Source organism: Cynocephalus volans, chromosome 12 (genome assembly GCF_027409185.1).
Source record: "Cynocephalus volans isolate mCynVol1 chromosome 12, mCynVol1.pri, whole genome shotgun sequence".
Lineage (NCBI taxonomy): Eukaryota > Metazoa > Chordata > Mammalia > Dermoptera > Cynocephalidae > Cynocephalus > Cynocephalus volans.
In genome coordinates, this window is record NC_084471.1 from 27108282 (window position 1) to 27133151 (window position 24870).

General features: G+C 36.0%; 1 protein-coding gene across 2 annotated transcripts in view; it reads left to right on the forward strand.

The window, feature by feature from the left end:
* Positions 1-24870, forward strand: part of CDK17 (cyclin dependent kinase 17) — a 104393-nt gene that overhangs the window by 40508 nt on the left and 39015 nt on the right. For both annotated transcript variants that reach the window (XM_063074595.1, XM_063074594.1), the window contains exon 2: positions 14943-15089. In XM_063074595.1, coding sequence (XP_062930665.1) covers positions 14972-15089 — 118 coding nt within the window. In that variant the 5' untranslated portion in view covers positions 14943-14971. The remainder of the gene's footprint in view (positions 1-14942; positions 15090-24870) is intronic.

Below are 24870 nucleotides of genomic sequence, written 5' to 3' on the forward strand. Positions count from 1 at the left end.
AAATGCCAGCTGACAGTAGTTAAAATTTTTCATTATTATGGTAAAATATACATAAGAAAATTAACCATTTTTAAATATTTTTAAGCATATAATTCAGTGACGTTAAATACAATCAGAACGTTGTGTAACCATCACCACCATTTCCAGAACTTTTTCATCATCCCAAACAAAAATGCTTTACCCAAAAATAACATCCCATTTCCCCCTCTCCCCAAACCCCTGGTAAGCTATATTCTACTTTCTGTTTCTATGAATTTGCCTGTTCTACATACTTCATATAAGTAGAATCATGGTATTTCTCCTTTTGTGTCTGACTTATTTCACTTAGCACAATGTTCTCAAGGTTCATGTATGTTGTAGTGTGTCAGAACTTTATTCTTTTTTATGGCAGAATACTGTGGTAGTCCCCCTACCCCACCCCCCACCCCCCACCCCCTCACCCCCCGCGGTTTCAGTTACCCTTCATCAACCATGGTCTGAAAATACTAGTTGGAAAATTCTAGAAATAAGTAATTCATAAGTTTAATTGCACTCTATTCTGAGTGGCTTGATGAAATCTTGTACCCTCCTGCCCTGGATGTCAGTCATCCCTTTTCCAGCATATTCACACTGTATATACTATGCTCGGGTTAGTCACTATCAGATCTACTGTTGCAGTAATGCAGTGCTGGTGTTCAAGTAGCCCTTATTTTACTTAATAATGGCTCCAAAGTTCAAGAGTAGCGATGCCGCCATATTGTTACAATTGCTCTATTTTATTATTGTTGTTGTTAATCTCTTACTGTGCCTCATTTATAAATTGAACTTTATTATGGGTGTGTATGTATAGGAAAAAACATTGTATTTATAGGGTTCAGAATTGTCCCTGGTCTCAGGCATCCTCAGGGGGTCTTGGAACGTATCCCTCAAGGACAGGGGGGAACTACTGTACTCCATTGTATGTGTATGCCACTTTGTGTTTATTCATTTTTTTAAGATAATCTATTACATATACATGTGGGGTACAACGTTGATTTTCAGTAGTTGTATACAATGTGTGATGGTTAGATCATAGTTAGCTTCTTCATCATTACAATACGCAATCATTCTTTGTATCCATTAACCAACTCCTCTATAGTCCTTCTCCCTTTCCCCCCTCCTCCCCTCCTCTTTTCCACCTCTAGTAACCACAATTCTTTTCTCTCTTTCTAAAAGTTCAATGTATTACTATCGTTGTTGTTTCTTTCTTTCTTTCTCTCTGTCTCTTTATTGTTTGTTTGTTTCTTTATTTATGTATTAACCTCCCAGTTATGAGAACATCTATTCATCTTTTGATTGACAAGTTGTCTACATCTTTTGCCTATTGTGAATAATGCTACTATTAACATTGGTGTACAAGTATCTCTTTGAGTTTCTGTTTTGAGTTCTTTTGGGTATATCCCTAGGAGAGGAATTGCCGGGTCATATGATTATTCTATTTTAACTTTTTGAGGTCACCACCAAACAGTTTTTCACAGTGGCTGTACCATTTTACATTCCCACCAGCAATGCAGCAGTGTTCCAATTTGTCCAGATCCTCACTGACACTTGTTGTTTTCTGTTTTTTTGATAATAGCCATCGTAGTAGATGCGAAGTAGAATCTCATGGTTTTGATTTGCATTTCTGTCATGAGTAATGATGTTGAGCATCTCTTCATGTATGTGCTTATTGGCCATTTCTATATCTTCTTTGGTGTGATGTACATTCAAGACCTTTGCCCATTTTAAAATTTTTGTTTTGTGTTTATTTGTGGGGTGGGGGTGTGACTGGCCAGTATAGGAATCCAAACCCTTGACCATAACACTGCGCTCTAACCAGCTGAGCTAGCCAGCCAGTTTTTATTTGGGTGTTTGTTTTTTGTTTTTGAGTTATTTTTCCTGCTGGATATTAAACCCTTATTTGATATTTGATTTGCAAATATTTTCTCCTATTTTATGGGTTGTCATTTTATTTTCTTTACTTTCCCTGTGTGCACAGAAGTTTTAAATGTAGTTAAAGTTCAATATGTCTAATGTTTTTGTTTGTTTCCTTATGCTTTCAGTGTCATATTTAATAAATCATTGTCAGGAATATTTCCCCCTGTGTTTTCTTTCTTTCTTTCTTTCTTTCTTTCTTTTTTTTCCTCCCATTTTATGAAGTTTTATTTTTCCAAATATACAGTTGGTTGGACCTGTTCATGCATCTTCACCAGCAGCTGGGACATCTCCACTCTTGTTATTCCTGGTGTACATTACTTGAACTCTGTGCTTTGAAATCAGTTTGACAAGTCCTTTACTAAGAGCTCCTGAAGGGCTGACCTGGCCAGGGAACCATGAACTTTCAGTCTGTCAGAGACCACAGGCTGGTGTTAAAAGTTTATAGTTGGGAACTTCCTTATAGAGTTTGTCATATGTAGCCTTGTCAAACATGACTAGGTTATTGACCTTGTTCTGAACTTTGCCTTTGGACCACTTCTTTTTGGCCTTGCCCTCAGATTTGCCACGGATCTTTATCTTTTCTGGCCAATTTCTGGTGTCTGTCTTCTTCTTGTCCTTGGGAGGTAGAGGATCAAAGAGCAGCAGCATCCACTGCAGTCACACTAAGATGTCAGACAAAAACAAAAAACAAACAAACAAAAAACTTCCCCTGTGTTTTCTTCTAAGAGTTTTGTAGCTTTCACTCTTAGATTTAAGCCTTTGATTCATTTTGAGTTAACTCTGTATATGGTATAAGGTAAAGGTCCAACTTCACTCTTTTGCATTAGAATATCTAGTTTTCCCAGCACCCTTCATTGAAGAGACTCTCCTTTCCTCCATTGGATAGTCTTAGCACCCTTGTCAAAAAGTCAAATGTGAGAGTTTATGTCTGGGCTCTCATAAGGTTATCTTGCATTGGTCTATATGTCTGTTCTTATGCCAGTTCCATAATGTTTGGATAACTGTAGCTTTTTAGTAAGTTTTGAAATGAGGAAGTGTGAGTCCTCCAACTTTGTTGTTCAATTTCAAGACTGTTTTGGCTTTTCAAGGTCCCTTGGAATTCCATATAAATTTTAGGATATGTTGTTTTATGTCTGCAAAACAAAACACCATTGGAATTTTGGCCGAAATTCCATTGAATCTGTAGATCACATTGGATAGTGTTGTCATCTTAACAATATTAAGTCTTCAATCTGTTAATACAGGATGTATTTTCACTTATTTAGGTCCTTTTTAATTTCATTCAACAATATTTTCTAGTTTTCAGCATGTAAGTCTATTACCTCCTTGTTTAAATTTATTCCTAAGTATTTTCTTGTTTTTGATGCTATTCTAAATGGATTCTTTTTTAAATTTCCTTTTTGTTTATTGCTAACCTACAGATATACCACTGATTCTTGCATGTCGATTTTGTGTCCTACAACTTTACTAAATTGATTTAGCTCTAACAGGTTTTACTTGTGGATTCTTTAGGGTATTGTACATACAAAATCATGTCATCTGTGAATGGAGATAGTTTTGCTTCATCCTTTCCAATTTGGATAACTTTTACATTTCTTTTTCTTACTTAACTGTTCTGGCTAGAATGTCTAGTAACTGTGTTGAATAGAAGTGGTAAAAACGGGCATCCTTATGTTGTTTCTGATCTTAGGGGAAAAGCTTTCCATCTTTACCATTGAATATGATGTTATGAAAAGAAAGAAAAGAAAAAAAGAAAATAGGATATGATGTTAGCTGTGTTTTTTTCATTTATGGCCTTTATCATGTTGAGAAAATTCCCTTCTGTTCCTAGCTTGAGTGATTTTATAATGAAAAGGTGTTGAATTTTGTTAAATCCTTTTTTTCCGTCATTTGAGATGTTCGTGTGATTTATCTCCATTCTGTTAATATGATATTTACATTGGTTTTCTTTTTTCCTTTTTTCTTTCTTCCTTTCTTTTTTTTTTTTTTTTTTGCAGCTGGCTGATATGGCAATCTGAACCCCTGATGTTATAACACTGTGCTCTAACCAAGCTAACTGGACAGCATACACTGATTGATCTTTCTTATGTTGAACTACCTTGCATTCTTGAGATTAATCCCACTTGGTCATATACCTACATGGTGTAATCTTTTTAATATGCTGCTGAATTTGGTTTGCTAGTATTTTCTTAAAGAGTTTTGCATCTGTATTAACAAAAGACATTGGCCTGTAGGTTTTTTTGTTTTTTGTTTTTTTCATATAGTATCTTGGTCTGGCTTTGGTATCAGGGTAATGCTGGCCTCATAGAATGGCTTAGGAAGTGTTCCCCCCTCCAATTTTTTTTTTTTTTTTTTTTGGCAGCTGGCCAGTACAGGGATCTGAACCCTTGACCTTGGTGTTATAACACTGCGCCTTAACCAACTGAGCTAACTGGCCAGCCCCCCAACCTTCAATTTTTTTGAATAGTTTGAGAAAGATTGGTGTTAGTTCTTTAAACATTTGGCAGAATTTGCCAGTGAAGTCATCTGGTCCTGGACTTTTCTTTGTTGCAAGTGTTTTGTACTGATTCAGTCTATTTATTATAGGTCTATTTAGATTGTCTGTTTCTTCTTAGGCAGTTTTGGTAGTTTGTGTGTTTCTAGGAGTTTGTCCACTTCATTAGGTTATCCAGTTTGTTGACGTACAATTTGTTCATAGCATTTTATAATCTCTTTAATTTTTGTATAATTGGGAGTAATATTCCCACTTTCATTTTTGGTTTTAGTCATTTGAGTCTAATCTGTTTTCTTAGTTTAGCTAGAGGTTTCTTGATTTTCTTCACCTTTTCAAAGAACCAACTTTGGATTTGATTTTTCTCTATTGTTTTTGGATTCTCTATTTTGTTTATCTCTACTCTAGTCTTTATTATTTCTTTCTAGCTAGCTCTGGGTTTAATTTGCTTTTCTTTTTCTAATTCTGTAAAGTATACAGTTAGGTTATTGATTTGAGATATTTAATGTAGGTCTTTACTGCTGTGCATTTCCTCAGCACTGCTTTCACTGCATACCATAAGTTTTGGTATGCTGTATTTTTGTTTTCATTTGTCTCAAGGTATTCTCTAATATCTGTTGTGATTTCTTCTTTGACCCATTGGTTGTTTAAGAGTGTGATGTTTAATTTCCACATACTTGTGAATTTTCCAGTTTTTCTTTTGTTGTTGATTTCTACTTTCATTCCATTGTGATCAGAAAAGATACTTTGTATGGTTATAGTTTTTAAAAATGTATTAAGACTTGTTTCATGACCTTACTTTTGGTCTATCCTGGAGAATGTTTTGTGTGTACTTGAGAAGAATGTGTATTCTGCTGTTGTTAGGTGAAGCATTCTATATATGTCAGTTAAGTATAATACACTAAGTATATAGTGTTGTTCAAGTCTTTTGTTTCTTTATTGACCTTCTGTCTGGTTCTTCTGTCCAGTATTGGAAGTGAGGTATTAAAGTCTCCAATTATTATTGAACTATTTTTCCTTTCACTTCTGTTGGTTTTTGTTTAAAATATTTTCAGTCTCTGTGAGGTGTGTGTATGTTTATAATTATTATTTCTTAATGTATTGAGCTTCTTATCAATATATAATATTTTTCTTTGTCTCCTTTTATCTTTTTTGATGATTTTAGTTTATTTTGTCTGACAAAAAACAGCTACCCCAGTTCTCTTGTGGTTACTATTTGCACGAAATAACCTTTTTCTATTCTTTTACTTTCAATCTATTTGTGTCTTTGTATCTGAAGTGCATTTCATAGACAGCATTTGGGTGGTCAGGTGATTTTTAATATAGTCTGCCAGTGTCTGCCTTTTAGTTGAAGAGATTAGTCCATTTACATTTAATTATTGATTTTTAAAAAAGTCTTCTTCCATTTAATGTTTCTCACTCCACAGTTTGTCTATTATTGCCCTTTTTGCATTTAGTTGATTCTCTTTTCTTCTTTTCTGTAATATTTTTTAGTTACCGTTTTAGTAATTTAGTAATCTTAGGGGGTTACAGTTAACATCTTATAATTATAACAACCTAATTTGAATACCAACATAGTTCAGTAGTATATAAACATTATGCTCCTATATATATCCATCTAGTCACAGATTACCTCCTTATACATTGTGTATTAACAGATTTATAATTTTTTGTGCATTTGCTTTTTAAATCATCTAGGAAAGGAAGAAAGGAGTTACAAACCAAAAGTACAATAATACTTTTATAACTACCTATGTAGTTATCTTTACCAATGTTATTTCTTCTTATGTCCTTTTATTTCAGCCTGAATTTCTTCCTTTATCATTTCTTGTAGGACAGGTCTACTGGTAAAAAACTTCCTCAGCTTTTGTTTGTCTTGAAATGTCTTAGTTTCTCTTTTATTCTTGAAGGATAGTTTTGTTGGATATAGAATTCTTGGTTGACATTTTCCCCCAGAAGTTAAATATGCTATTCCTGCTGGCACCTGGTCTTCATAGTTTCTGATCAGACATCATCTGTAAATTTTATTGAGGAGCCTTTCTATGGGGAGAATCTTCAAAAAGTTGATGGAAAGATTTGTATTATCTTGTCATTATATTTTTCCACAAACTTTTTGAAGTACTTCTGTGAATTCAAATTGCGTCTGTCTTGCTGCTTCCAGGATTCTTTCTTTGTCTTTAGGTTTCTACACTTTAAATGTAATGTGCTTTGGTGTGGATCTATTTGAGTTTATTCTTGGATTTTGCTGAGCTCTTTAGATGTGTACATTTGTGTCTTTCATCAGATTTGGGAAGTTTTCAGCCATTATTTCTTCAGGGTTTTTTTTGTTGTTGTTGTTGTTCCTTTTCTTTCTTTCTTGAGACTGCTATGATGTGTATGTTGGTACACTTGACAGGGTCCCATAGATTTCGCAAACTGTTTTTCTTCAATCTTTTTTCTTTCTGTTTTTCTTTCTTCTTTCATAGACTGGATAATTTTGATTGCCTTACCTTCAAATTTACTAATCATTTTTTTCTGCTTGCTTAGATCTGCTGTTGAACCCCTCTACTGAATTTTTCATTTCGTTTTTTGTACTTTTCAGCTCTTGAGTTTGTGTTTGGTTCCTTTTTATAATTTCTCTCTCTTTATTGATATTCTCGTTTTGTTCATAAATTGTTTTTATGATTTTCTTGAGTTCTTTGTCCATGGTTTCCTTTAGCTCTTTGAGCATTTTTAGGACAGTTGATTTAACATCTTTGACTAGTAATCGCAAATTCTGAGCTTCCTTGGGAATTTAAAGGTTTCTGTTAAATGCTTTTTTTCTTGTTAATGAGCCATGCTTTTCTGTTTATGTGCTTTGTAATTATTTGTTGAGACCTGGACACTGTGAGTAGTATAATGTGTTAACTGTGGAAATCAGATTCTCCCACTCCTAATGTGTTTCTTGCTTGTTGAGAGCTATTGTCGTCCATCTGTGACCTTCCCAAACTATTTTTGCAAACTGTGTGTTCCTTGTTATGTGTGGTCACCACCAAAGTTTCTATTCCATTATCTCTGCAGTCAGCCAGTGACCTGACAAAAATATCAAAATATCTGGCTTTTTAAAAAAGGGGGCTGTTTCTTTAAACCTAATGAAAGCTATGGGTGGAGGATTTCCACTCCTTTACCCCCTGCAGCCCTAGAGGACTTAAACAAAGGCAAGAATCTACATCTGTGCCTGTCTCTTAGTAATCCACCAGACTAAACAAAATGTGCAACCCCAAATTTTTGGAGGACAAAGTTCCCCACTGCCTGCTCTGGCACTAGCAAACTGCTCCAGAAATGCAAGCTGTTATGCCCACTGCTGTGGCAGGGCTAAGGAATGGGGAATGGTAGCTGCTGGTTTGCGCATGTGGTTCTCCTGTCAAGATCAGCAGCCTCTCCATCATGCCTGCTCCTGGTTGTTTTAAGTGTCCAGTCAGGTTCCAGAGTTCCTGGTTGTTTTTCCAGTTTGCTGGTTGTTTTTGGTGGAGGGATCTACCCCTAGAGCTTTCTTCTCTGACATTTTAAGTCTCACAGCAGTCTTATATTGTCTTTCTTGTGTGGTGTTTATGCATAGGGGAAAATCTTTGGTAGGTTTCTTTTTCTGATTTTTGTGTTTGACCATTCATACTGTCAAAGGAAAAGAATCTGCCTCAGATTTGAACACATAAAGGATTAAGATTTTTAAATGCTGTGGGAAGAACCAACCTATAGGCATGATTGAAAGTTTGATTCAGTGCTCTGTCAGTGTTAAGTACAATCACTTTGTGTTTTATGCAAATAACAAAGTTGTGTCTCTAGTGAAAAAACTTAATTTTTAAACGTTGGTTATTTTTCATTCTGTATGGTTAGCATAAGTGTGTCCTAGTGAGCAGTCAGTATTTATTATGGTTTAATCATTGTGGAAAAAATAATAGAAAATGAATTTACATACCACTTAATGAGTTCACAGCATTTACAACAGGTTTTGTTTAAAGCCAAAGTTGCTGCAGAAAATGTTATAAAAAATAAGGCCATCTTTATTGTGAAGTCAGATATTACTCTGTTTGATATGTCAGAAAAATTGACAACAGCAAGATTAAGTGGGAAAAACATTAGTTTGCCATTTCAATCTTGGATTTTAATCTTAACTTCAAAATGCTTGATTTGTTCTACATGTAAATTTTGCTTATTTAGCTAAAGAAAAGTCATTTAGTCATTTAAAAAACACACGATCTTTAGCCTATTTTTCAATTTTTTCTGCAATTAACAAAAAGTAGTTTTTAGAATATTTCAAAGACATAAGCAGTGGATTGCCCCTCTAATAAGTCCTTTAATCTTAGTCTAAATATAAGTTTACCTTATTTCTAAAGAGTTTCTTATCGGAAGTGCCAAGAGGACCACAATACATCATCATTTTTCAAGTAAAGACTCATAGTAAAGGGTCTAGTTTGGGAGTGTTTACAGCTGTTGGCCTTTTTAAAACAGTGTATGTACACATGTGTTTTCCCATTCCTAGGGCAAAACTCAGTTGGCATTCCAGAATGGTTATCTGTACTCTGTAAGTGAATAGAATAGTTACCTTTTCAGGGTAAAAGAAACATGATTTTTTGTTAATCGTATAGCACATAACCCCAGAACAAGTTTAGCCCATGGTGAAGTAAGATAATGCATTATATTTGTAAGTTCCTTTTGCACACTTGTGGTTGGGAACTGGTTTTGAACATTTTCAGCTATCTAAAATATATATATATATATATATATATATATATATATGGAGAGTTATATGCTGTTATTCTATGTCCTTTGCTGCCCTTTTACCTTTTTAAATTTGATCCAGCTATAACAAAAACTGGAGGTGCTTTTGAGATATAGAAAAGCATAAAAATTGTTTTGTGATATATACACACACAAGTATACATATATGAGAGATATACACAAGTATACATATATGAGAGATATATGTATACTTGTGTGTGTATATATATGGATATATATATATATATGTATATATGCAGGGTAAAGGAATAGAGAGGGTCAGGAAAAGGCCCTCTGAAGAGTGACATTTATGTGGAAATGTGAGCATTTATAATAGTTTACTATGTAGTTAAATCTTAAAAATAGTAAAATAATTGTGGAGTTTTTCTTTAGGGTTCATCTTCAGTTATAGTATACGTATTTTTAAGATGAAAATAGCTTTTTCACTGGCATGAAGAAAACATAAAACTAAAAATTTAGACATTCACCATGAATCACATTATAGACCTAACATGGAAATGATAGTGTAAAGATCCTAACAATCCTATATAAAATTTTTTATTAAAGTAGGTAAAATATTTTAACCAAATTCTTGAAGGTTTTGATTTTAGGAAATCAGTAATTTAGCACTGCTTTATTATGATAAACAATAAAGAGTTACCTTAAAGCTAACATGAATAGTTATTTTTACTTGGCAAAAGATAGTATTTTAGCATTATGTGTATTTTTGTTCTCAGCTAATGAAAAAGTTGGTATGCATAATTCTATTTAAAGATAATTAGAAATGTCAAGGAATCTATTTCATTTGGGAATATTTTTCCTTAATAATGATATAGGCTATGGTAATGAAATTCTTTGCTATCTGTGTTTATTAATCATAGTTCGTTAATTAGAATGTTACAGCTATATCATGGAAGGTAAAAATAGGATTTTTTTCTGAAGATGTAGTTTTATTTGAAAATTTTGTAGTAAGGTTTAGTTTTATAATGAACTATTTTTTTCTTTTGCTCTTACGTATTAGAAGTGTGTTTATTTCTGTGACAGAATAGAAAATATGCATAGTTATTTTATAGACCAGCATTTTCTTCACTCTTTAATGATAAAATAAGTGCCATGTATACTATTCTGAGTTATAAACACATAGATGTTCCCTAATATATTGTTCAAGAGCACTGTATGAAGAAAAGGTTAATAGGTTTATTTGACTTTTTTTTTTTTTTTTTGCACTCAGTTAAAATCACCAAGATCTACTTGTGCTATCTGTGTTGCCCAATAGAAATGTAATGCACACTTCATATGTAATTTAAAAATTTTTGTGTGTATTTTTAAAAAGTTTAAAAATAGGCTGAGTTAATTCTAGTGATACATTTTACTTAACCAAACATATCAAAAATATTTTTCAACATCCTATCAATATAGCAATGATTAAGTTTTTTGTGTGAGAAATAATATTTATTATTGTCTTAGCCACTGTTTTTTGTTTTTACAGTTTTTTAAAAATTGTGGTAAAATACACATAATAAAATTTACTGTCTTAATATTTTTAAGTGTACAGTTGAGTGGTATTAAGTAATCATACTAATACAGTGTGGCCCAGGCATACAGAAATAGGCATTCACCATAATTCATATTGTTGTGCAACTGTCACCATTGTCTGTCTCTAGAACTCTTTTTATCTTGTGAAACTGAACCTCTACACTCATTAAACAGTAATTCCCCATTTCTGTCCTCACTCAGCCCCTGGCAGCCACCATTCTACTTTCTTTTTTCTTGATTTTGACTACAGTTATTGAGATATTTTTGCATTCTTTTTTTTTTTTTCATGCTAAGCCTTTAAAATCTAGTGTGCATTTTACATTTATAGCACAATAGTCACATTTGGTTGTTGGCTAATGTCTTAGATAGGTCAGCTCTTTGCTATAATACATACTGAATCCATACTTCATTGGTGTATGTTGTAGAATGTTACTGTGTTGTGTGAATTAGTTCCATGATAACATTTCTATTATACTTTGTTATTTTTATTTGTCATCTAGAACAATAGGCAGGTCTCATAGTCAGCAAACTTTCAAAAATGGTGTGCTAAGATTCAGAAGTGATGACTTCTATATAGTTGTATGAGCATTAGTGACCATATGACTGTGTTTGAGAAAGCTGGAGTCTGAAAAGTTGGTAATTATGCGCTATCAGCTCTTAGGAGTTTTTGTTTGGGCATATAGATTTCTTAGAGGGTGTGTGTTGGGGGTTCCCAAGACCAAGTGGTCATGCTTGATGATTAGCTAGAAGGACTCACAGAACTCAGAGAAAAGCTGTTAAACTCATGGTTATAATTTATTGTAGATAAAAGATATAGATTAAAATTAACAAGGGTAAAAGGTGTATAGGATGGAGCCCAAGGGAAACCAAGTGTGAGCTTCCAATTGTCCTCTTCAAGAGGAATTGCATGGACAGCTCTTCATTCTTGCAGCAACCATGTGTGACAGCACATGCAAAGAGCTTCAAGCAGGGAAGCTCAGCTGAGTCTTGGTGTCAGGATTTTTGTTGAGGATTAGGTAGGCATGGAGTTCCCATATGACTGACTTCAGCCACTCACTTTCCAGCCTCCCCTATCTTTCCTCCTCTCAGAAGTCATACTAATACAGTGTGGCCCAGGCATACAGAAATAGGCATTCACCATAATTCACATTGTTAATGTAAATTATCTGGTGTGATCAAGGTCTTAGGTATACAAAGCACTCTTATCAGGCAGGATATTCCAGTGGTTCAGAGGTTTTTCTCCCAGGGGTTTCTCATAGGCAAGTGTTTCCTCAGAATGTGCAGGGTTTGAGTTCCCAAAGCCTGCTGAGATATTCCTGTACTGCTCAGGGTGATTCTGGAGCCTTACAAAGGAGAGTATCTCTAGTGTAAAGTCTTACAGAAAAGGGGGTAATTGAGAGTGGCAGTAGCTCAATATATCTAAATATCTAATATGTTTAAATAAATGGCATGGATTTGACTGACTGTCAAGGCAGCACTATAAAGATTGACTGTTAGAAGTGAAGAATATAACATTTAGAATAGCCCTACAGTTAACAGGTGTTCTAGTTGGAATCAGCTCTTATAAGTTTACTGACTACCTCCTATAAGTTCACCTTGCTTGGTAAATACATATATTATCTCTTCTGATCCACATCAAAACCTCCATTTCTGTCTATCATGGAGTAGCTTGTAGCCGACTATAGCTCCTGTTGAAAACTACTAGAAATGCTAGGGAAAAAATCATTTTGAAGGCATTGTAGAGCTTCTGAGTCAGTCAAGATTTAAGGAATCAAGATTCAGGGAGAAGGGACACAGACTCATTCTGTGCTGGGTTTCCTCCTACGGCATTTTTCAACTCTTAGTCTGTTTTGAATAAGGAAATAAAAACTGAGCAGGGCATAAGAGATGAGCAGAAGGTAACTGAGGAAGTTGAGTGGGGCTTTCAATAGATTTTTGTTGTTGTTTTGGCCCTAGTTTTACAGTTGGAATCACTGGAAGGGCCACACCATAAGAGTGGTGACAGACCAGAGGTAGGCCAGTCTTTTATAGTATCTGTAACCCAGTCTCAGACCAGCTCAGTCACTGATTAGATTGAGTTATGACCTCCTACTCTGCCTGCCTGCTAGAAAAAAATTATATCCTCTCTGGAAGGTGTTAACACCATCCAAACCTTGACATTTTTTTCTATACACATTTTCATACATCATTCATATACAGTGTCTGGCATTCAGTTAAAAAATTGCTAAGCCCACAAACAAGACCCAGAGAAAAAAATCAACAACAGAAACAGATTATGCAGACTTTGGAGTGACAGACAGGGAGGGGCTTTAAAATACTGTAAGCTGTACATGAAAATAGATGCCAAGGTGAAGAATTTCACTAGAGAACTGGAATCTATAGAAAAGAATCAAGTGGAAATTCTACAACTGAAAAATATAGTAAATAAAATTAGAGAATAATAGATGTGTTTAACTGCAAATTAGACATAGCTAAAAAGAAGATTAGTAAACTGGAAAATAAGTTAATAGAAAATATTGAGCAGCATAAGTTTGGCTTTTTTAGTGTTAGGACCAAACCAATCTAAGGAATAGAAGCTTTCCAGTATCTCACCACAGTACATCTTTATTTTAGAGCATTTGGGTGAAAAGACTCCTTATTAGAATGTAGTTGCAACTTTTACTATTTTAATATGTGTGGTTTTTATATTTTATATTTTTATTATAGTGATTTTATAAAGATGTAGTAAGTATGTAGTGTGGTGGTGGTAAAATATAAAACAATCATCTCTAAATTGTAGTTGATACCCTCCCCCTGTCTTTGAGCAAACAAAGATTATTCCATAACTAATATTTCATGCAGAGGTCACTTGTTCAGCAAACTCAGCTACTAGAATAGAGCCTTAGAATAAGAAAATAAGCAAAACACTTACAGACAAAAATAGATGTCTAGAGCTAGATGGTAAAACTCATGTGTTTTAGCATAGGGGAGTTGTAAGGACCTTACTCTTAGGATAATGGTTACAGTTTGTGTTGTGATCTGGTAAACTAGCTCATCACAAGTCAGAAGTAGCAAGTTAGGAAAGAAGTTATAAGTTGTTGAAGAACTGGTTTTGGCAAAAGTACCTATTTCATCATGTGTAAGAGTCCACTATGAATTATACCATTAGTTTACATACCTCTAAGAAAGAAAAAATGCTGTTAATTACATTTTGACATCCCATTAATTGCGAGACAAAGTTTGACATCCCATTAATTGTGCGATCTTGATTTTAGAGATGTTGTAATATGGAAGAAAGAGTAAATGGTAATCTTACTTTTAAATCTCAGTTCTATCATTTGTTTGTTTCACTTGGGTCAGGGAACTTCTCTGAGTGTGTTTTCTCATGTGTGAAAATGGGATAATATAGTCTGCCCTTCAGAGTTAAGAAGACTAAATTAAGAGATATGAGAATCTCTAGTGTGGGCATTTGATACCTCTTAGTTTGGCTTTCCTTTCTTTCTTAAACTTGGCACTGTTATGATAACAGCAAGAGTCTCTTAACAACTTACCAAGGAAAAACAAAACCAAACCCCAATGAACTGGCTATTTAAAGACTTAAAAAGGAAAATTCCTTGTTGGAGCAGTTGAATAAAGTGTTAAACATCATTCTTTATCCATCACCCTTCACCTCCCACCCCACCTCCTGGTTATATCTGAAGATAACACTGACTGGTTTCAATATGGTGATTGATATTTATAGTGATGGAACTCAAGCATCAAAATAATGTTGCTATTTTCACAAAATTAGTTTTTAGTAAGCACATTTTAATAAAATTTCCAGTCCTTCTTAATTGAGTTGTGATGCTTATAGTCTCTTTAGTTATGTAGAATTCCTGGTCTTATGGTACCAAATAAATATAGGTTGAATATCCCTTATTTGAAATGCTTGGGACCAGGTGCATTTTGGATTTTGATGTTTTTGGATTTTGGAATTTTTGCAGAATACAAGCCAGTTGAGCATCCCTAATCTGAAAATCGAAATGAGTGTCAGTGCTCAAAAAATTTCAGATTTCAAAGCACTTTTGATTTCGAGTTTTCAGGTTAGGAATGTTCAACCTATGTAGATCAGAATGGGTGGATCTTTTCAAACAAGGGGTTGGATTTTGTGATGTTTAGCAGAAGTGAGAATTCTTCTGAAGATTCTCAGTAAACCCAGAATGACATTTTTCTTAAGCCGTAAAATATTCATAACCTTAATTTTGTGTTCATTCTTTTCTTTCAGGATTTTTAAAGCCACATTTACTTGATAGGATGAAAAAATTTAAGAGAAGGCTCTCCCTCACACTTCGAGGAAGCCAGACCATTGATGAATCATTGTCTGAACTGGCTGAACAAATGACTATCGAAGAAAATAGCAGCAAGGATAATGGTAAATATCTGGGGTAGGGGGAGATGCTTTCCTTTTATAATTACTTTATGAATTTACTTTACAGTTAAGTTCATAATAGCGTACTTTTGTGTATTTCTCTGTCTCATCCCCTGATTTCTTAGGAAACAGAAGACTATATAACTTTTGCTTGCTTGCTTACTGGAATATTTACCTCTTTCTCTAACAGTGTTATAGTACCTGGTCTCAAACCCTGATGAATTCGTCTATTCCACATATCTTTCCATTTTTTCACTAGTTCTTAAATAAGAATACATTGTATAATACTATCCTAATTGTTAAATAACTATTTTTAAAATAACATTTAAGTATCTTTGTTATTTTTATGACCTAAGTTAATACAGCTTAAAAGTGCATAGGAAGTTTGTGAAATTCCTGTTTGTGGCTTCATCATAGTTTTATAACATTCTATGTGTGTATTGGCTACACACATGTATTACAAGATTCATCACATGATTGAATTTTACAATTTTATTTTATGTTCACCACAGAGTCTATCTTTGAGAGCACTTACAGTAGGTAGGCTTAAAATGTTTCATGTATTTGACAGTGCTCTTTACAGTGTAAAGTAGTAGTACAGAGATCTTAGTATAAAATTAAAAGTGCTTTTTAAATTGAATAGATTAAAATGCAAAATCTTGATGAAATTTATAGAACAAGCCTACATATTCAAAACCAAAATAATGTCATCGTAATAACCAGGAAGGAACTTTTATGAATGACTACTGGTGTATAATGATGTGTAGCCTTCCTTGCCTGTGCCCAAAATTCTGTTGTTAGAGATTTGTAATATGAACACTCCCATCCCTCCCGTTGAATGCAAATGCTTGTGTTGTGAGAGAAGGAGAGATACAGTGGAAAGGATTCTGGACTTTTAAGTTAAAATCATGGGTTGGAATGTGGGATACATTAATACACTTAAACACTTACTTGTTGTGTGACTCAGAATAAGTCATTTATCCTACCGAGGCTTTAGTTTCCTGTCCTCAGAAAGGTCATTATTTACTGAAGATTACTCAGCTCATTTTTGACAGAGCCAGTACTTTAGAACCCAAGTTTCTTTGCTTCAAAGTCTACAGCATTGCATATGTTTTGCCAGACCCTCTTTGTTTTAAGGTTTTCCTTCTTATCTACTGTTTTGTTTAATTTTTAACATGAGAAGAGGAGAGAGAGATTGGCTCAGGAGGAAATTTAAAATGATAACTTGGATATATGAGGGTACTTCAAAAAGTTTAGGGAATGATTTTATTATCTTTTAGTTTTATTTTTCCACGAACTTTATGAAGTACCCATGTAATTATATGTATGAGGGGAAATTTTTGCATTTGGCCTAAATCTCAAAGATGATTTTATAATCTCATTTCTATTCCTCTTGTCAAATGATCTCTGCCAGATACACAGAGCAAAATTCTCAATTCTCTTTCAGACCCCTATTGAATTCTTGGTATTAATTAAGCCCACTGTGCTCATTTTTATGATAGAAGAGTCTTGTTAGTATATTTGGAAATTATGTTCAGGAGTGAAATAGGCATAGTTTACATTTCGGTGGATGGTTTCTGGGACACATTCATAAGGAGTATTTGACTACAAGACTTCCCTTTTAAAAAAAGAGGCTTGATTCAAAGAAAATGAACATACATTTTGGAGAACTAATGTATTAGACTAAATGCATATTTTCTGGAACATTCTAGTATTTTAAAACATGTTTAGTTTGTAACAAATGGTAAAATGTTAAAAATATTTAATTTTTTCAAGTAGTATAGTTCACTTTATTAAAGCTTCCTTTTATTACAATAATAACTTTAACAGGCAGGAAAGAAAAGAAAACAGGATTTCTCTTGAGTTTCTTCTTGACCTGAGTTACTTGAAATAATACTTGAAAACATCATAATAAACATTGATCCATCTTGGGTTGTAGAGAAGGCTGGTAACAGAAGCTACCATAATCTGCTATCACTTATTCCCTTTGTATATAACAGTACATGGATTTCACCAATAGCTTTGACAGAGATTCTACACCTTTTTGGTCACCTGTCAGTACCTGATAGCTGGTTCCAACACGTTCTTTCCTTATGGAGTTTATTTTAGAGCATAAAAAGCTCCTAAGTTAGGTCATACACAGACATAGTCCATCAGAATATGGTGTAACGAATGAGAATTGATAGACTGTATTTTTTAAATGATCTTCTCACACATGATATAACCAGTTTATGAAGCAAAAGTGATGTTTGTGTAATACCAAATAATGGCAATGCTAGCTTGAAGAGTAGGAAAACTATAGCTTATAATTTTCCTGAGTAAATTCCTTTGGACCAATTTTTGGTCTCCTGGCTATTGCTCAGTCACATTCATAATCATAATCCTGTTACCCTTGCATTATATATAGGCACGTGGGTCTCATGCATATTCTAGAACAAATCGAATAATGAAGTACATGTTTATGGCTCTAATACTATAAACATCTTAGAAAAATTATAAAATACATATGATGCATTTGGTTATACATATACACTCATATTCTCACTTATGCCTATTCTTTCTCCATATTATCTCTGATACTGAGTCATATTTAAAAGGTTTCAACTTAGTTAAAAATGTATAATATAATTCACCTTATAGTGTCTATTTGTATAAACTAATGTGTTTGCACATTGACAGGTGGATTGAAACCAGGGAAAGATGAATCCTAAATTTATATTCAGTATGTTAAAAAATAACTTGAAAGTTTGCAAACTTGGTTGTTTTAAACATATTGTCCTTAATTCAATACAGCTTTATCTAAATATGAAATGAAATTTTTGCACAAAAATTTACACACTGAAGTGTAAAAAATATTTTTTTCTAAAGTACCTGTACGGAAAGAGAATTCTGAGCACATCAGGATTTCTTTTTACTAACTGAGAAGGTATTGAATGTTTTTGTTTTAACTGTCAAGAATTAATTCATCTGGGCTGGCCCCGTGGCTCACTCGGGAGAGGGCGGTGCTGGTAGAGGTAGCGCTGAGGCCGTGGGTTCAGATCCTATATAGGGATGGTCAGTGCACTCACTGGCTGAGTGTGGTGCAGACCACACCGTGCTGAGGGTTGCGATCCCCTTACTGGTCAGGAAAAAAAAAAGAATTCATCTATTCCTCAAAAATGCCACATAACCAGCAATTCTATTCCTGAGGGGTATACCCAAAAGAATTGAGACAGGTATTCAAACAAAATCTTGTACGTGAATATTTATATTTATAGTAGCACTCACTATTCACAATAGCTTAAAGGTGGAAACTACCCATCACCAGTTGAATGGATAAACAAAATATGGTGTATTCATCGAATGGAGTATTATTCAGTGCTAAAAAGCAATGCAGTCCTAATACATGCTGCAACGTAGATGAACTTTGAAAACTGAAAGAAAACAGACCCAAAATATTTTCTGATTCCATTTATATGAAACATCCAGAATAGATAGATCCACAGAAACTAAAAGCAGATTAGTGGTTGCCAGGGGCTGGTGGGGAGAGAGGAATGAGGAGTGACTTTAATGTGTACAGACGGGGTCTCTTTTGGGGGTAACGAAAATGTTTTGGAACAAGATAGAGGTAATGGTTGCACATCATTGTGAGTGTATATCAAATGCCCCTGAATTGTACACCTTCAAATGGTTAATGTCATGTTGTGTGAATTTCATCTCAATTAAAAACTCAGTTCATTTGAAATATACCTTTTTCTTATAGATGCTCAATTTGCTTGATAAAAGTCTTAATACTCTTTTAGACATGCAGGTTGAATATCCCTAATTCAGAAATTTGAAATACAAAATGCTCCAAAGTTCAAAACTTTATGAGTGCTGACATCATGCTCACAGGAAATGCTTATTGGACCATTTTAGATTTTATACTTTCAGGTTAGGGATGCCCAACTGTTGTGTATTCTATAAATATTTCAAAATCCAAGAAAATCCAAAACATTTCCTGTTGCAGGTATTTCAGATAAGGGATACTCAAGCTGTATCACAGGAAGTTATATTTCAGGATCTTGTCTTGAAGTAGTTAGCCTTGAACTTATTTTTTCTGTAATGAGAAGATATACCAAGATTATTGAATTTGATGAGGAGGATAGGTGACAATTTAAATGTGAGGGAGAGAGTAAATCACAGTTATAGAAAGGCAAAATAATGTTTTAGTATGTATATACTATTTGAGATTTATTGATACAACCAAAATTCTTTAGCTAATAAAATTGTACTTCATGTACATATTTCCAGGAAGTGTAGTCAAACAAACTTAACTGAATGTCACTTCTCATGATTGTTTAGTATTGGAAGTAACCCCAAAGGACAAAAATTAAAATGGGCTGGTTTTCCAGGTATCCCAGTTTCTTGTTCTTGCTCTTCAGTCTGTACACTGGGGCGATTTTTCATGTTGTTTGGAGTGGTAGAGTCCTAGTTTCATGTAAATCATGATCCTTTTGGTTTCTTCCTTTCTCCTGCTAATCTGATACATGGTAGCCATGATGGTTTGTTTTTGACAGTAAGTGGATACATGGTAGCAGTGACAGTGTTTTGACAATAATAGATAACATAGGGGGTTGTAAGTAGTGCTACCTCCTACAGATAGCCCAAGGTCCATGAAAGGTTGAGGTTGAAGGCACAAACTCCATTGGATGTATGTAGGGTCTAGAACAGAATCAGACTGAGTTTCAAGATGGCGGCGGCTGCGGCGGCTGCGGCGGCTGGCGCGGAGTAGCTGAGGTGGAAAAGGTGGCCACTGGGCCTCAGGCAGCCGGGAAACTTGTGGACCTTCCTCTGGCCATCTCTTAAGGGAGGACTGCTGCTGCTGGCCGGTCGTGGGGGCTCAACGCCACTTTGCCCCCGGCAGGAGAGGCTGCCTCATTTACAGGCAACAGCTTTGAAGTGTGGAGCAGGAAAAGAACTGATTCTTAGCTGCAAAAGTGAGTCTTGAAACAGGGAACACGGCGCCAGGGCTGCTGTGGATGCAGCCAGGATCCCGGAGGCCGGGGCCGCGCTGAAGGCGGCCAGCTGCCCTATCCAGGATTCGAGGTTTCAGGCCGGCATTAAAGAAGACTCCTGGGAGCGCCCGAGCGGCGCCGCGACTGAACAGCCCGAGGCGGCAGCGCCGAGAACACGGAAGGCAACAAACCAGAGACAGAGCGAGCGCCCGACCTGGCACAGCACTGTGAGTGATCCCTGGCACAGCTCTGTTCGGGGGGTGGATGCCCACGAGGCTCCCCGCCTGCACCACCAGGCCACTCACTGCCCCGGTGCTGCCTCCATTTTCCCAGGTGCGGGCAGCTCCGCCCTGCTCGGCCATCACTGAGCCCATTTGCTTGGCCTGGCGCGGGGCTTTCCGGACCCTGCGGGCCGACCTCCTCTCCCACTCCCTCCACGGTTCTCTGGCGGGGCTGGGGGTGTGGGGCGTCCCGACCAGTTTTGGGAGGGCTAGGAAGTACGGGCGGGCCGACTGTCACTCCACCACACCCTGGACTCCGGCCCCGGTAAACTTCCTGTTACTGGGAGGCAGATACCATCTCTGCGACCACCAGTTTGGAAAAAAGCCTAACGAATTTCTGGTTGGGAATAGTGTGGTAGGAGAGTTCCCAGGTCCGCTTGAACCTGCCGGAGAGCAGGCTGCAGGCGGGCACTAGACTCGGTTTATACCGGGGGGATACAAAGGTGAACAAGACCCGAGAAAGATCTACACAGTGCTACAAAGGCACCCAGAGAGACCGGTCGTCTGTGCCTAGCAGAAACCTGGTAGACTTCCTGGGCGAGGCGGTGCTGAGCAGGGTCTTGAAGGCCCAGCTGATAGACGAGGGGTGCAGAAGACACGCCCCAACCCAGCACAGTGTGCACAGAGGGGGGAGACGTGCGGCCAGGGAGGCGGAGACTCGACAGAAACCACACACCCGGTGGGGTCGCCACTGCACGATCTAACAGCCTGGGCCAGAGCACACGGAACGGGGAGAAGTCCTGTACAGAAAGTGAAAGCTCAACAGAGATCACACACCCTGTGGTACGTGATCCACCAGCCCAGCAGAGTCCAAGCTGACCAGAAAGGTGGATCCCCGGAGAAGCCCAAGACCCGAGGCAACCACACACACAAGACACTAGAGGCCAACTGAGCAGTCACGGCGGGAGCCATACCAAATTGGCAACCACAGCAACATCCTAGTTAGTCATTAGTCTTAAACCGGTGGACTGTGAAACCCCCTGCCACAATGAATAAACACCAAAAAAAAGACACCAGAAATACAAAAAATCAAGAAAGTACACCACCAAAAGTTAATAAATCTCATACTCTAGATCCTATAGAACAAGAAGCCCTTGAAATGACTGACAAGGAATTTCGAGTGATAATTCTGAGGAAACTGAATGAGATACAAGAAAACTCAGCTAGACATCATGATGAAATGAGGAAAAGTATACAGGATCTGAAAGAGGAAATATACAAGGAAATCAATGTCCTGAAAAAAAATGTAGCAGAACTTGCTGAACTGAAGAAGTTATTCAGCGAAATAAAAAACACAACGGAGAGTTTAACCAACAGGCTTGTCGAAGTTGAAGAGAGAACCTCTGAACTTGAAGATGGGCTGTTTGAAATAACACAAGCAGACAAAAAGAAAGAAAAAAGAATCAAGGACATGGAAGAAAATCTGAGAGAGATATCAGACAACCTCAAGCGCTCAAATATCCGAGTCATGGGTATTCCAGAAGGGGAGGAAAATGGAGATTCCATTGAAAACATATTCAACAAAATAGTGGCAGAAAACTTCCCAGGTATAGGAAAAATCACAGATCTTCAGATCCAGGAAGCTCAACGATCTCCAAACGTATTCAACCCAAAAAGGCCTTCTCCAAGACATGTCATAGTCAAATTGGCAAAACTCAGAGACAAAGAGAGAATCTTAAAAGCTGCAAGAGAGAAGCGTCAAATCACCTATAAGGGAGCCCCAATCAGGTTAACATCAGACTTTTCATCACAAACCCTAAAAGCTAGAAAGGAATGGGATGATATTTTCAAAATACTAAAAGACAAAGATTGCCAGCCAAGAATACTCTACCCTGCAAGGCTATCCTTCCGAAATGAGGGGCAAATAGTATATTTCTCAGACAAACAAAAACTGCGGGAGTTCACTACCACAAGACCACCCTTACAAGAAATCCTCAAGGGAGTACTGGGTTTGGTTCCTGAAAAATAACTACCACTGCCATAAAAACCTAAGAAAAATCTAAACCTGCTAGTACAATAAAAATGGCATTCATGAAGAGAAAACAAGCTAACAAAAACACTATCTACAACCTAAGGAACCAACAAACAAAGAAACCAAACAGTAAATCAGAAAGCAAGGAACAAAAGACACCTAAGACAACCAAACAACCAATAAAATGCTAGGAATAAATCAACACCTTTCAATAACAACTCTTAATGTTAAAGGCTTAAATTCCCCAATTAAAAGACACAGACTGGCTGACTGGATCAAAAAGCAGGACCCAACTATATGCTGCCTACAAGAGACCCACCTCACCCATAAAGATTCACACAGACTAAGAGTGAAAGGATGGAAAAAGATTTACCATGCAAACAGAAAAGAAAAACGAGCTGGAGTGGCTATTCTTATATCTGACAAAATAGACTTTAAACTAAAAACCATAAAAAGAGACAATGAGGGACACTACTTAATGATAAAAGGACTGATCCATCAAGAAGACATAACAATCATAAATATGTACGCACCCAATGTTGGAGCAGCCAGATTTATAAAACAAACTCTATTAGACCTAAAGAAGGAAATAGACACTAATACCATAATAGCAGGGGACCTGAACACTCCACTGTCAATATTAGACAGATCATCTAGGCAAAGAAGCAGTAGAGAAACACAAGATCTAAACAAGACTCTAGACCAATTGGAATTGGCAGATATCTACAGAACATTCCACCCAACAACCTCAGAATATTCATTCTTCTCATCAGCACATGGATCATTCTCCAAGATAGATCACATATTAGGTCACAAATCAAGTCTCAATAAATTCAAAAAAATTGGAATTATCCCATGTATCTTCTCAGACCACAATGGATTAAAACTAGAAATTAATAACAAACAAAACTCTGGAAACTATACAAACACATGGAAATTAAACAGCATTCTACTTAATGACATATGGGTCCAAGAAGAAATCAAGCAGGAAATCAAAAAATTTATTGAAACTAATGAAAACAATGATACATCATACCAAAACCTGTGGGATACTGCAAAAGCAGTATTGAGGGGAAAATTTATTGCATTAAACGCTCACTTCAGAAGAATGGAAAGATGGCAAGTGAACAACCTAACACTTCACCTTAAAGAACTAGAAAAACAAGAACAATCCAATCCTAAAGTTAGCAGACGGAAAGAAATCATTAAGATCAGAGCAGAACTGAATGAAATTGAAAACCAAAAAACAATTCAAAAGATCAACGAATCAAAAAGTTGGTTTTTTGAAAAGATAAATAAAATTGACAAACCATTAGCATGGCTAACAAAAAAAAGAAGAGAGAAGACTCAAATAACAAAAATTAGAAATGAAAAAGGCGATATTACAACTGATTCATCTGAAATACAAGGAATCATTCGAGACTACTATAAACAACTATACGCCAACAAATTTGAAAATCTGGAGGAAATGGATAAATTTCTGGACACACACAAGCTCCCAAAACTGAACCGTGAAGACGTAGAAAATTTGAACAGACCAATAACAATAAAGGAGATTGAAACTGTTATCAGAAGGCTCCCAACAAAGAAAAGCCCAGGACCAGATGGATTCACAGCAGAATTTTACCAAACATTCAAAGAGGAATTGACACCGATTCTTTACAAACTATTCCAAAAGATTGAAATGGACGCAAATCTCCCAAACTCATTCTATGAAGCAAACATCATCCTGATACCAAAACCAGGTAAAGATATAACCAAAAAAGAAAACTACAGGCCGATATCCTTGATGAATATAGATGCAAAAATCCTCACTAAAATACTAGCAAACAGAATACAGCAACACATACGAAAAATTATTCATCACGATCAAGTGGGATTCATCCCAGGGATGCAAGGTTGGTTCAACATACGCAAATCAATAAATGTGATACACCATATTAATAAACTCAAACACAAGGACCATATGATCATCTCTATAGATGCTGAAAAAGCATTTGATAAAGTTCAGCACTCATTCATGACAAAGACCCTCTATAAGTTAGGTATAGAGGGAAAGTATCTCAACATAATTAAAGCCATATATGCCAAACCCACTGCCAATATCATCCTGAATGGGGAAAAGCTGAAAGCTTTTCCTTTAAGAACAGGCACTAGACAAGGATGCCCACTCTCACCACTCCTATTCAACATAGTGTTGGAAGTACTAGCCAGAGCAATCAGAGAAGAGAAGGAAATAAAGGGCATCCAGATTGGAAAAGATGAAGTCAAACTGTCCCTGTTTGCAGATGACATGATCCTATACATCGAACAGCCTAAAACCTCTACAAAAAAACTGTTGGAATTGATAAATGATTTCAGCACAGTAGCAGGATACAAAATCAACACACAAAAATCAGTAGCATTTCTTTTCTCCAATAGTGAACATGCAGAAGGAGAAATCAAGAAAGCCTGCCCATTTACAATAGCCACCAAAAAAATAAAATACTTAGGAATTGAGTTAACCAAGGAGGTGAAAAATCTCTATAATGAGAACTACAAACCACTGCTGAGAG